Here is a 15461-nt window from a genome sequence, read left to right on the forward strand (position 1 = left end):
AACACAATGTTATTTTTCAAATAATCTTTATTAAAAATAGAATTAGAAAGAAAAAAAAAACTTGATTTGAACACTAAAACATACTAAATGGTCAGCAATATGCGACCAGGGGTCGATCGAGGCCAAAATTGGGTCCGCTTTGCTGCCCCCTTCACAAAATTCCACATTGTAAAAGCGGCCTTATTCACAAAATTCCGTATTGTAAAAGTGGCCCCATTTACTATGTAGCAGATACCCTGCAATTAAAATTTGTTTGAATGCATCACTCTTTGAGGTCTTTGATTAAATCTACGAGTTTTAATCATATATTTTTTTTCTTTTATATTAGATCATTTGCTTTTATTATATTCGTTATGGCTTTCTCAACAAAGTGATGACAAAAATGCTTTGATATTACGTTTTTCCAGGAAAAAGGGCAAATTCATGAAAATTCCTCACAAAAATAAAGAAAATTCACAAAAAAAAATTTACTTTTTCACAAAATGCGGGCCTAAAAAATAAAACCTAGATCGACCCCTGGCGACATTATTTCAGTACACATTTCATTTCATGATTTTTGTTTTACCTTCATTGCATCTAAAATAAATAACTTCAACTACGATTTTATAAAAAGACACTGGAAAGGTTTGCATCCAACTGGCTGCTTAAAGCAGCTTGCAACAATTATAAAGGATTTTGACAAAAGGTAGAAAAACAGCATTTTACTTCCATTTGTGGCCTAATACAATGATTCTCAAACTGTTTTGACTAATGTGCCATTTTGGAATTTAAATCCCTAATCTCTTCCTAATTTAAGTATTACTAATCATATCTAACAGACAAAAATGAATAAAATTTGTACCTGCACTGCATAGCCTTCATTTACACTACAGAGGCGTGGCAAAATATTGCAGAAGATTTCAATTAATTCTCTAATTATTGGTCTAGTCATAGCAAAACTTCCTGGCACACTCCACAGTTTGAGAATCATCGGGACAGTATTGTATTTTTAACAAAAGAAAATCAACCTTTAAAGTTGTAGCAAACTACAAACTCCAATGCCGACCCAGGGAGGGAATGGAATATTGTGGACAAAACTCTTCCCAGAAGCTTTGGTTTAACACATAGCTTTAACCATAACACGATGAGGGCAATTATGAGTACCAACCCCACCCAGAGAGTAATTTCTGGCTACACTACTGTCATACTTTAGCAGGGTTGATAATTTTTCAGGCAAAAAGGTATTTTTGCTGGGACAGTGGAAAAACCATGACAAATATGGAAAAAAACAGCAAAAACCTAATCACAAATCAAGTTGCATTGAATTTTGTTAATTAAGGAATAGAGATGATATAAAGCAAATAAATAAATACTTTGTCTATTTTATTATTAATTATAATAATTTATAAATTGAAAAAAAAATGCATGTAATTCTAATAGCGATGGTTTTAAATATCTGCTCAAACATATTTCAATATAACATATTAAATATTTTAAGTCCAATTCTTTTAATATTTTTAAAAATTTATATTTGTTACAAGATTAGTAAATGCGTCATAACTTTTGAAATGATTTATTTATTTATTTTTTTTAATCCCATTTTGATTTTTAAACGATTTAATTTCTATAGAAAATAGTCAAGCAACATAGAAAAGAATTAAACCTTTTTTTTTTTTCTTCACTTAAAGAAATAAAACATTTTTTCTCCTTTTGAAATGATTATCAAGCAAACTAACAGAGATAACTCATGTATCTCGAGATCTATATATACTTTTTATATCAACTCTACGTTTTAGGAATACCACGAAGCGCCGTTTATACATTTTTGAAGGGACTGTAAGAAAAAAACATATAAATGAAAAAAACGTATAATAGATATAGGCTGATATGTATTGGAATCTGCAGGGACCAATTAAAAAAAAGTGATAAAACGTTTAAATGAGAGACATATAAACGGTGCTTCACTGCTCTAGCTCGTTCAACGGAAGATGGAAAAGTCATTTATCAATTATCAGTACTTTCCATCAAAATGGAGGCAAGTGATTTCTGTACACTTGTTGCAAATCTTAAAACTTCTACCATAAGTAGTGCTTTAATAGAGATAGATCTCTCTAACTTTTCCTTCGTGCAATAAAAAATCTGGAATCATGTGTCACTCATCAACTACCCTTACGATGCTCCCTGGTTTATTGTTATACCATGCTGGAATAACAAAAAAAAAGTTTTTGGTGAAGATTTTATAGACTGTAATGACAGTTAATAATGTTACACATTTTAGAAATGTGTTTTGCTTTTTATTAGGTTCGACACACTTTTTCAAAAAGTAGGAAAAGAGGGCAAAAACAAACTTGGAAAAAATTATTATAGTAGAGTCTCAAAAATGTGAGGTAATTGGGGCTCGCTCCACCTCGGATTACTGAAAACTCGGATCATATGAGAAATTCTTTGGACTACATAAGGACATGTGTTGTTTACTTCCTTACGCTATGTAAAGGAAATATTGTCTCCTCTAAAAATTTATCACTGAAATATATCTACATTAATTTATGTTCCAATTAACCCTAAAAGAGTTTTGATCAGTTTTTTTCTTGACGTCTTGCACGTACTAGTTTGTAAACTTGCAGGTAACCAAAAGCTGCCCTTTGATCGTCCTCGAATAAGTTTTTGTGAGTTTTGTTGCTGTGTGTGAGCGTACGTATGTACCTCACATAATACAAAAACGTTAGTCATAGAAGGATAAAATTTCATATACACGCAACGCTTCATACAGCATCAAGTTTTGTACTCTGCTTTTAAATTGCAATCGGATATTCCAAAAGAGCTGTTTGTTCGTCCTTTGGGCAAAACAATGTTTTAATTCCAAGTTATTTTTTGTATCAACCTACTTCCTCTTTTTTCCAAGGCATTTCTTAATCCATCTCTAACAGTCAGAGAATTTTTCATGTCAAGTGGCAAGTGTTATTGGCATAAACCTTTCAATTTCTTTTTATTACCTTATCGTATATTGTTAGGGAAGTTCTACATAGCAAAATATTTAAATTTTCAGATTAAAACATTTTTTTTGTCTATAAAATGTATACCTTAAAAATATCAACAAAGCACCTCAGATTAAGCGGAACCTCGGACTTTTGAGACTCGGATTTTTGAGACTCTACTGTATTTTTGTCAATTTTTGCCCAAGTGACAAAATGATGTGTTTCCTATATGGGCATCGACACTAGCTAGCTTTTTTTTAGTAATTTATTATCTTATATCTTTACTAATAATAAAGCTGAACGTCTCTCTGTCTGTCTGTCAGGATATCTGTAACGCGCATAGCGCCTAGACCGTTTGGCCGATTTTCATGAAATTTGGCACAAAATTAGTTTGTAGCATGGGGGTGTGCACCTCGAAGCAAGTTTTTGAAAATTTGATTCTGTTCTTTTTCTATTCTAATTTTAAGAACATTTCACCGAGCAAATTATCATAACGTGGACGATTAAATTACCAAATTATCATGACGTGGAACCGTAACATGGGCGAGTAAATTGGCGAGAAATTCACCATCCATTTTTTGTAAATATACAGGCAAATCAAATGACCTTTTAATTTTCTACTATGGGCAAAGCCCTGCGGTATAGTGCCTAGAAAGAGTAGTGTGTCGACCAGTGCTTTTTTCCCCACGATTCTTGAAGACAAATTGTATGAAAACCGCCAAATGGCAGTGTGGTCGAGATGTACATGCAATTTCGCGGTGTTTACATTAGTAGACGAGGGATTTTGTTACAATTTAGTTCCGCGTTTCTCTTTTTTACCTTTATTTCGTGAATATTTCATGAAACAGCGTTGAAGGCTTTTAATGGAGGCATCAAAGTTGAACATTGGAAGAAATAAATCTTCATCTTTTTTCGTACCAGTGTGCAAAAGTGGGTACAAAACATGCAAGGAAAAAGTTACGCTTTTTAAAGCTCCAGCAGATGAAGAAAAACTAAAGCGGAACTCGTTAATTCCCAGGTTAGATAAAGTTTTTGATAAATATTGCTCAATTTGTGCTCTGCATTTCGAAAAACATTTTATTGAAACGCATTTTAAGCATATTATAAATGGTGAGGAAGTTTTAATTCCTCGGGGAAAAACTTTTTTTAAAGATGAGGCAATTCCGACAATTTTCCCAAGTCTGCTAACATACTTTACTAAAAAATTACCAAAGAAAAGGTCCATCAGGAATTATGCAGTTAAGAAAAATGTTCCCTGTTTGAAAAAATAAAACTAGATCTTTCCGCAGATGAAATTGAAATAACCACGTATAAATCTATTATAAATGAAATTGTTCATATTAATTTGCCTAACGAATATTGGGTTTGTATGAAATTTAAAAAATCTCCAAATATTGTAGTCTTTGTATATAATGAAAATTATGTGGAAAATAATATTAACGATAAAAAGATCATTATTGAAGTAGACACAAAGACAAGGATGTTTTTAAGACAAAATGTTACACAATTGATTGAAAATTTTATACTTATATTTTAAGGCAAATGTATTATCAATCGAGATTTCTTAGGGCGCAGTTTGTTGTTTTTAATGCCACTTGGGAGACTCAAGCCCCATTCATGTAGCCAGCATGAGTTTAAAGCAGAATGGAGCGACTCCTGAGTCAATGAGGCTCCTAAATGAGAAAGAGCCTGACTTGAGCACGTTATATGGTAGCATCACCTCTATAGTTTATAAGTCTGGAGAATAGGTTGAAAATCTCTAGCAACGCTATGCCTGGTAACTGTTAGCGACCGACCATTCGACTTTCGGACAAACGGAATCAACGAGCACATAAGTTATATTTAAAAAAAAATTTTTTTTTAATTTTAGCCTTTTAAAATCCTGTACGAAATTGATAATTATTTTTGTTATCGTCCCCCGTTATAGAGATAAAAGGTAATAAGTTTCCCGAAATTTTAAGAAAAGTGGCAAATTTAAACACTTGGCGAGGGATTGAAGGTACCAATTTCTCACAGACGATTTCCTCGTCTGCATGTGGCAGGGCATCCATATCTACAGAGCGTGAGAAAAATGTCTGTCCCCATCGAAGCTCGCTAAATTTGTAACAACGAGACTCGCTTTTCTTAAAATTCCCATAGGCTTTAAAATCTCATATATCGACAACGGGAGACTATTTTTTGCGTCCAAAAACATGTATCACAATGTTCTTTTGATCGCTACTTATTTAGATTTTTTAATTGTAGCACTGTCATGTTGTTTCCTGATTAAGGGTAGGGAGATTCAGAAACTGCGCTTCCTTTTAAAAGAACATTTTAAAGCTATCATAAGCAATGTTAGACATAGGAGAGGGACGAGGAGGTTCCCCATTTGTTTTTAGTTTTTAAGGATACATTTCTTTCGCTATTTTACATATGAGATAAAAGATAAAAATACATAAATACTTTTTTTTGACAATGATAACGCCAGATTCAAAAACACTTCTATTTCGATAATTATAGAAAACAAAACCATTTGCTAACAGGTTCTAAAGAAGGTTATAAAAATAAGCAAACTAGCAGTTTGACGTTGATAAGTATTACCGAAAATTCAACGAATAATCAAGTCAGCTGTTTGCCAATTGCAGTTATTTGCAAATTAGTATGTTATATGTGATCGGAGCAAGTGACCCAATTATTTTTTTTAATGTAAGGAAAGTCCTTGAAAATTAAAAAAAACAGGTCGGAGTCGGTAGGTTTTCAAGCGACTCCGACTCTTCGACTCAGACTGAGAAACCCTGATAATTTTAATTAGCTTAAGAATTTCAAAGCAGTTTTATTTTGAAAATAGCGGTACCAGCAGGACTTTGCCTGGAGGAGAAAATTAAAAGGCCATTTGATTAGCTTGTATATTTACAAATAATGGATGATGAATTTCTCGCCAATTGGCTATGTTCATTCGCTCTTCCCACTTTACGGTTCCATTATAATTTCGTAATTTACTAATTTTGCTCCGGAAACTGTTCTTAAAATTGAAATAAAAAAAGAACAAAATCGAATTTAAAATCACTTTGAGGTGCACACCCTCATGCTACAAACTAACTTTGTGTCAAATTTCATGAGAATCGGCGCTGTCCGCGTCACAGAGATCCAGACAGAAATTCGGACAGAGAGACTTACAGCTTTATTATTAGTAGAGAAATAAGAGACGCCCAGTTATTGAATACTTAGGGGCCATTCATTAATTACGTAAGGATGATTTTGGCAATTTTTGATCCCCCTCCCCTCATGTTAGGGTACGTAAGATTTTTCACCCCTCCCCCCCCCCCCCGCCCCCCGCCCCATTCTTACGTAAGATTCCATTTCATTTTTCAAAATGGGAAAATAACAAATCTTGGAATCGTTACATCACTAGAATCGTTATTAAATTCACATTATTAAATTTAACTTTTTGCGTAAAGAAATAGTTACTGAAAAGTTAGAATCTAAACTGAATGTTTTTTCGACATTTTTTTTTTGATGTAAAATTAATTAAAAATAAAACATGCCATACATAATGTGACTCTTTTATTATATTTTACACTAATCATTCTTTGTAAAACAAATAAAAAAACATCTTATCCTAACACGTTTCTTACCTTCCATATGCAAATGGAACATAATCTCTGCCAAATCACTTGTTGACCACGCAATTTCTAATGTGAAATACCGACTTGGAAAATATTACGTAAGAATGCGTTTGACCCCCCCCCCCACCACCAAGGTACGTAGAGGCTTTTTCAACCCCCCTCCCCCTCGGGACCCTTACATATTTCATGAATGCCCCGTTATAGTCTATTATTTTCATTAAAGGTAAATTAGCATAAGGTAATTTTATATGCTTCAAAAAATAAATGAACACCGGTGTAACAAATAGCACTTATTACAGAATTGGTCTTTTGCGCAGAAATAAGTTCAATCCGAAAAACGGGGCTTTTAAACTGCGAAATGAGCATGCAATCGCTGATTTAAAACAAGTCTGATTGAGGAGCATAACGTACACCTCGAGCGCAGCGCCATCTGGCTTTTCCTCAGATCTGACCTCACTTTTTCCCCGTCGATCGGCACACTACTCTTTCTAGGCACTATACCTGCGGGTACCACTAGTATGATAATATTTAGCCTATTAAAGTTAGATAATTCAATACAACATCTCTCGAAACAGCAATCGAAATGCTAAGTTAGTATTGTTTTTGAAGATTGCTTTTACAATTAATACTTTGTATACAGAATATAAAAAAGTGGAAAGTTAACCAATTAAAATAACTCACGGACTAAGGTTTAAGCTATTAAACAAAAGTCATTATTAAATACCAAATTCTTATCTTTCAGATAATTTTTGACAGAGAATTAGCATCAATTTGGCTCAGAGTTATAGAAATTTGAAGAGAAAACCAATTATTAATATGAAAAAGAAATATGAAGAAAAAAAAATAAAATTCATATTGAACTTTGTAGCTGATTTATATTCAATTGAATTCTCTATATCTGAACACATGTTATGTTTTTTAATATTATCTATATTATAACCTTTTCTGAGTTTTGTTTGAGCATTATTGTAATTCTTTTAATTATTGAATGAATGTAAATGAAATTAAATTATGTTAATTTAGTCTCAATTATCTGTTTTGATTTTATCTCAATTAAATTATTATGTAAGTATATTGCTCTTTAGTATATTTTTAAAATCCAGCCAATTTACCATTTTTTTACCAGTTTTTTTCTAATTTTCACTGCTGTCCTGGAAAAAATATAATTTTGGTGGTAAAATAACGAACGCAATACTTTCCACATACTTTGATTTCTGTTATCTTATAGTTTTGATACAGATTTAACGTGTGTAAAATTTAAAATTAATATTAAATATTCTGCAAAAATAGTTATAATAAACAAGAAAATCAATTTATATTAGAACATTACATTTATTTTTTGATTTTAAATGACAAAAATTGTGAATTTTGTTTTCATGCTAATAAAATTTAAAAATAAACATTTCCGAGTATTTAACCCATATCCCATTAAAACAATAATTTTTTTTTGAAAAAACTGGCAAAAAATGATTTTTTTTAATAGAGAAAATGAATACCTAGGTAAAGAATATAAGTTGTTTTTGCAATTTCAGTTGTAGGAGGATGACTAGTGAGTGGGGGGGGGAGGAAAGTCATAAAGAATATTATACAAAAGTGTACACGATTTCATTGTATGCAACATACTGTAATAGCCTGGGTACCTCATCCAGGGATTGCAGTTTCATTGTCGTTAGAACTCATCCAATTCAGCTGACGTTAAAGCAAATTGCATTTATTTGAAACTAGAAATTGCATGAAACGAAAAAAAAAATGTAAGTTCTATTTTGCCCCCCCCCCCCCCTTCAGCAAAAATCGACATTAACCATTTTTTGCAGGGTGAGGAAAAAAAAGAGTTTTTCAGGCGGTTTTTCCACTCATGGCAAAATTTTGCGAACTCTGGCACTTCTCGTAGTACAGTTTTAAAATATTAAGAACTTTGAAGGGATAAATTCACAGAAAAATTATAGCTAGGGTTTTTTCTTCTTTTATCTTTAAGGTTACTGAAAAACATTCATAGAAAACAAAGTCAAAAATGCTGAAAATATATTAGCCAAACATTAAGTACATATGAAAATGATTTTTTAAGAGAATCTTGGCACTTGAAAAAAAAAATTTGGCACTTGTGTTATGTAAAAAGTAGGATTTGTTCAAACATACATAATCTTTTATTATATTTTTTTTACTTTTTGAAATATCAGACTAGGCAACTACAACAGGTTGGCGACAGGAACTGTGAAAAAAAGTTCCCTGACTTTTCCCTGATTAAGTTCACCAAATTTCCCTGATTTACGTTACCAATAATAATGGTTTTCTTTCTTTGCTCTACTTGAAATCCATTGTATGTTTGTATAAAATGCAGTATTTTAAACGTTTTAAGTTGTGTAAAGTTGTTGAACTAAAGATATATTTTAAAAAGATGCTACCTTTTTTATAAAATGGTTAAAAAAAAACATATCAAGTCAATTTTTTAGGGGAAAAAACCCTACAAAACAGTATATTAAATTTTTCTACACGGAAAGATTAGAAATTGCTGCAAGAATAACAAGTAATAGTGAAAGAATAGAAGTAATGTAGTTATTCTTACATAACTAATTGACATATTTATGCAAAACAGATGAAACCATTAGACATCCATTCATAGGGAGATTTTCTCTAATCAAGAACATAGGTTTTAGTGAATGAATACAGCATTTCAACAATAAAAAAAAAAGATATTTACTTAAGTACACAAGTTAACTCTATTTCAAATGATTTCAGTATGTAATGAAAAAAATCTTAGATTGCTTTTGTAACAAACAACTTTGAAATGCAAGAAAAAAAAAGCAATTAGTTAATTTTAAAATATATTAAAGAAGAATACAACTTGGTTATAAAATTAAAGAATCACTTAAGTCTGAAGAAAAGAAAACCTTTATAATCTGTGGTGACAACAAATAGTATAACGGCAAAAAACTAAGTTTTTTTATTGAAAGTTCAAGGTTAGCAATTAATTTAAAAACGCGAAGAAGTAATAACTTTTAAGCTTTTATAGTACTAATTCAAAAACCAAAGATTTCTTCTTGAAATCGTGATTACAGTAGGCTAATTACTTCGAGACAATGGAATAAAGGCAAAGGAGCTAAGGCATTAATGAAGGCTTCCTCTTTGCCTGTATGGTTGTTTATTTTATGTAGCATTGAAAGCGTAAAAGGAAATTTCAAGCTAGGTAAAATAAACAACCTAACAGACACAGAAGCAATCTTAGGAAGTTCATACTGTGGTTAATAAGTAAGATTCAATACTTTTGACGTTGAGGAAAAAAGATGCACAAATATGCGGCAGTCTATAATCGCACCTCATTTATTTTAATTTTTTTTTTTTTTTTTTGAACAGATAATTGGCGGAAAGTGCGTTTAATTTTGTAAAGCAAAAAAATTTTTTTTTTCTTCATAAAATCAATTTTCCCTGATATTTTGTATTTTTTTCAAAATTCCCTGATATTTCCCTGACTTTTCCCTGATTAATAAAGTTCCCTGACTTTTCCCTGATCTCCCTGATCTGTCGCCACCCTGTACAATTTTTTTAAAGGGTTCATTTTTGTGCTCATTACTTTGGGACTCAAAACAAATAATAAAACATTGGGACAAAAATTCCAGTCAAGAAATGTCTCCAAATGATCTATAAAAATATAACATGAGAAGCTTACTAGATGATTTTCATACGCATGCTCTGTAAAATTCACACCAGGTGCTGAAGTATCTGAAATTGCCAACAATAAGAGTTATGCACCAACACAAGATATAGGTTAAGATTTTTTTAACATTAAAATTAAAGAATTTCAACTTTTTCATACATTAAACATACATACACTTTTTTTTTTTTTTTTAATAAAACTTTTTACAGTGATTAGGCAATGAAGCCTATTTTACATCATTTTTCACAATTTAAATACCAGATAAAACAATGATCCAAACCAAACAATAAAAATAATGCTAGGACATTTTCAAAAAATATTCAGGTTAAAGATTTACCCAATGTCATTTGGTAAGCTGTCTTTAATTACCAACTTATGAATTGGTTATTGACTGATGCTACTAATTGGTCCCAGCACTTTTCATTCTCAGTTAACAAATATTGAAATTTGCCCTCTTATGTACAAGTTTCATCAATTAAACCTCAATTTCAAGATTTTTGTAATCTGTAGACACCTAGTTGTTGAAAATAGTATGTAATTATAATTTTCCAGTTAGAAAAATATTTGTTTCTAGTCAAAAGTGATCTAAGCTACAAGTGATTTCTTGCCCTCTTTCCGCATCAGGTTTTCTACATGTCTTTCATTTATAAATTATAATATCTAGGGCTAAAATTATAATTGAATTTTAACAGAAGGAAAACTTCCATCTACCTTTAATGGATAAGAGGATTACAAACAATAGGGAGAAAAATCACAAGGTTTTTTTAGTACTTCAATATTTTGAATTCCAATACTGCTGAATTATTAAAACTTGTGTTATAAATACTAAGTAGAACAGAATGAGCACCAATGTAGAAGTGACATCAGTGTTTGACTTACAAGTTGGGGGGATTGTCGCAAAGCATTTTTGTGAGCACTTTGCCTACCACAGAAATATGTGAAACATTTACCATGTGCATTTTCAAATTTCTGCAGGACTCCTTCGGTCATAGGGGCCTTTCGCAACTATGACATTTAGTTTATGGTAAATTCACCACTGAGTGACATCTTACACTCGTCACTACAGGACTTCAAGGGTCGGAGCCTCTGATCAAGACTATTTTAAATGGGGGGGGGAGGTTGAATCGGAGCATTCTTGCCCTAAATTTTGACAGGAAAACATGAAAAGCTTCAATTATATATAAGACGTACAAAACTATGGAACACACTGTATTTTTCTTATAAAAATTGTTAAAACAAATTATTTTGACTATATTTATAAAGAGAAAAGGAAAAGATATCACTCCCTTTTCATTTTTGCTTCACAGAAGAACATTGACTGATTAACACATCCACTCAGTAACTGTCAAAAGACATGCAAGGTCTGATTAAAGCATGGTCCTACAGGTTTATGATCCTGGGCACCACAATTTAAGCTGCTTCAAAAAGTAGACAAATTTCAATCTTTCTTCTCTTTTACTTTTGGAAACAACTACTTTGATTTCCTTATGAGAGAGACATCAAATTATACAGGATCTGGGTCAGATTGGGCCCTGAAGACATGCACACAGCAGTTCAAAACATGAGCAAAAATTAAGGTTTTGCAAAATGTTATGGATAACCAAATCAAAAAATAAAATCTTTCTAAAGGTCACCATATTTTTTAATTAAATAAAGGCCAAAGGAGCATAACAGCTCTGCTTTGCCTTTAAACTAACAAGTAAAATTAAATAACTCATGAAAAAAAGAACAAATGTGAAATTTCTTTCAAGAATGAAATTTATTTAAGAATTTTATTGACTTGAAACGCAACATTTTAAGGTGCAATTTTGTAATTCTATTGAATGATCACAGTATATACAGGAAGAGTAAAAATTTACAAATCTTCAATTGTTACATAATTAAACTTAAAATTTTGTTGAATATCGTGCACAATCTATTTGGGGAACAGAAAACATGATGTATACTAATCTTAAGTTTAATTGCATTAAACATGAAATATACTTGAACCAAAATAGAGGAAGTAAAACTGCATTATTTAGTTCACTATCAAGAAATTAAAAAGTTTCAATTCTGAAAGAAACTTTTAATAATAAGTGAAATTTCATTCGCATTGTTTTACATCGTTAAAATTGTTTTGTCAAAAAAAATTATAAGTAATAGTGACAGAAAAGGCATGTTTGTGGCCTGCTTTATTTAGTTTGTAACTGCTCTATTTAGTATCAAGATTTCGTTGAAGAATACAATTGATACGTGATTTACAAATAGCGTTTATTTTTGTTTTTCAGCTAATATTGTAATGATGTTGAGGCCGTCTGCACAAATCACACACACAAAAAAAAAAAAACTATTAAAAGCTTTTCATTCAAATGTGTTCCGCAGAATAAATATTACAGTATGAACTTTCATTCTATCATTTCAACATTAAACTCAATGAATTCATAGAAATGTGGTTTTGTAAGAGCTCTCAATTGATTCCACTGAACGATGAAAGAGTTTCTAAGAAAAAGGTTTAAAATAATAATAATAACAATCTATCTCAAAAGGATTTCCAATTGTAATTGAAACCTATAAATAAACATTGTCATCCGTGAATAAAATTTATTTTCTTTTTTGAAGACTTGTACGTGATGTTTATAATCAACGTGAATACATGTGAAACAATACGTGTTGATATTATCTATACATAAAAAAGTCCAAATAAAAGTTCGAAAATATTAAATATAAACATAAAATATGCTTGAAATAAAATGGGAAACAAACAGAAATGTTTTAAATTTAGCGTACAGAGAATGTGACATATGAAGAATTCGCAAATAAACTCATCAAATCTAGTACATAACACATTTTACTAATATAAATGCATGAGACAAAGAAAAGAACACAACTAATTGATAAGGTGGTTGCGAAACAGAAGAAGATTCTAAAGTTTTGTTCAAAATAAGGAAATCATGTTCCAATAAAAAAAAGCTTGAAAAAAAATTGGCGCTTTATTTTTGTTGGAATCTTGTAAGGCCTAAAAGGGGAAGTCGCCAAATTTCGCAACCTCCATTTGTCAAAGTATTGTGCAAATTTCAGTCAATGCTTATTTTTCCGCACAAATTCAAGCAACTTACTTCGAAATGTTTGTGGTGTATTTTGCATGTCGCAATAAAATATCTCTTGATTTTTATCAATCCTTATAGTACACAACTTCTAACCGACTAGAATGCATCTGGGTTCAAGAATATAATATCAGACGCGCGAAGACAAAAGTTCTCCTGATTGTTGTTTACAGGGAGATATACAAATGGATTTTTTCCCCCATATATGAAACCGAAGAAATGTGAAATGTCGAAAAAACATCACATGACTTAAAAAAAATACATTAAAAAGAATCAATAAAATGCTACTGTATTTCAAAATACTTAAAATTCATAAACTTTTGCAGTAAGCCATATGAAATATGATTGTATAATTGAATTTTTGCAGATCCTAGATCATCGTACCAGCAAAATCTAGCATCAAAATTATTGATTACTTTTGCATATATAAATTATTTATCAAATTATTGTTATTTTCAATCTTTCTTATTCTCAGTTGCATATTGCAAATGGGTAATTTTAAAATTCATTTATTTAATTTTTAAATACTCATTACTTTTCTTTAAAATAAAAATATATAAATGTTACTTTAGTCTTATTGTTTAAAAAATAGAAGGGAATGAATTAGAGGGGGAAAGTAACATTGTTTAGGCTTTAATTGCAGAAAAAATGCAATTGCACTTAACTAAATGCAAAAATTAACATTGTTGTCGGAGAAGAAACTTTTTAAATAAAAATAATTTATGACAGATATTCACGAAGATGTCAAAATATATACCACCAAAACGAAACAAAATGGTAATTAAAAATTCCTCCAGTTGGAAGGATCTCAATTCAGCAAGGAAAATGGAACATACAAGCTTATTGCCTTTAAATAAAATATTCTCTCTCTATTCTCTTTTTGAAATCGATAATACAATGACATTAAATGATTGTTAATTGTTTCAACTTAGGAAAGTATAATCCTAAGTTATAGTATAAATTAAATGTTGAAAAATTATAAAATATATCCTGAAATAAAATCATTTCGTTTTTGTTTATTTAGCGCTGTTAGCGGTCTAATTCGTTTGTTTCTGTCATCCCTGTCCTTCACAAAAGGGAGGGAAAAAATCAAAATGTGGTAAAATCGAATTTTAGGAGAAATGGTTTTTTTTTAATTTTAGTTGAAAACTACCTCTTCATTAACCAGACTAGAGTCCCTAACCCCAGCGAGATTACCACACGATTATAAAAATGTTGATGTTCCGTGATTTAGCGGTAACCTTAACTTGCGTGACGTTTTGAATTTTTTTTTCAAGGAGAGAAGAAAAGGCGAAGAATAACACACTTTTCATTTTTGGTTAAAAGGAAAAAAGGAACTTTTTTCCTACAGAATAGAATTATTTTCAAGTAGATAGAAAGGATTAACTTGCAAGAAAATCAATATTAAATTAACCCTTATTAGCTAGTTTCAAAGAAAGTTCAATGCAATGCTTGTCACCTCGACCTGTTGTCAGTAATTTTGATGTAACTGTTTCGCTAATGGTCCCTCGATAGCATGCCTAGGAAAAAACACCTTCTACGGTTCTTCAGTTACGTAGTCCTATAATATTTTAATGAAGTCCTTTTTTTCTCAATTAAAAAAAAAAAAAGAAAACCGCATGTCATTCTACAAGCAGTTTAATAACGCAGAAAGGCCCCCTGCCCCTTAAAAGCACGGGTGTGCTCTGTTTCAATCGATCTTTTGCATTGCCTTCAATGTCTGATTGAAAGAATTTAATTCGAACAAACTATAGGAGGAGGAGCTGCAGTCTCTGGCTTAATGGCAGTTGAAACAGATAAAAATCGAGATTGAACCAAGGCCGTATCCAGAAATTTTTTTCGGGAGGGGCCCGGATTAGCACATTGCCCTAACACACACACATATAGTATATATAGACACACCAAACGCATAAAAATGTTAACATGGAAGACTTTTTGTCTCTATTTTTAATGATTCCACTGTTTGAACTGTTATTTTAATTTCTTATTATTTTTCTTATTCACCTTGTAGTAGTAAGGATAACAGGAGAGTGTCCCTTTAAGTCGGATGTAGAAGACCCATAATTTCAGAAGGTCCGGGGGTTTCTCCCCCCGAGAAATTTTCGAAAAAAAATCCGTGTTTTGAGGTCTTATATTAGGTAATTGAGACTACAAAAATGTAAAAAAA

At 31.2% G+C, this 15461-nt stretch overlaps 1 protein-coding gene across 1 annotated transcript in view; it reads right to left on the bottom strand.

The window, feature by feature from the left end:
• Nucleotides 1-13404, bottom strand: part of LOC129216680 (uncharacterized protein CG5098-like) — a 55488-nt gene extending 42084 nt beyond the window's left edge. Inside the window, exons 1-2 of the mRNA XM_054850895.1 lie at nucleotides 13307-13404; nucleotides 10224-10276 (exon numbers count right to left, since the gene is read on the bottom strand). Coding sequence (XP_054706870.1) covers nucleotides 10224-10276; nucleotides 13307-13334 — 81 coding nt within the window. The 5' untranslated portion in view covers nucleotides 13335-13404. The remainder of the gene's footprint in view (nucleotides 1-10223; nucleotides 10277-13306) is intronic.
• Between the last annotated feature and the right edge of the window lie 2057 nt (nucleotides 13405-15461).

Source organism: Uloborus diversus, chromosome 2, assembly GCF_026930045.1.
Source record: "Uloborus diversus isolate 005 chromosome 2, Udiv.v.3.1, whole genome shotgun sequence".
Taxonomy (NCBI): Eukaryota; Metazoa; Arthropoda; class Arachnida; order Araneae; family Uloboridae; genus Uloborus; species Uloborus diversus.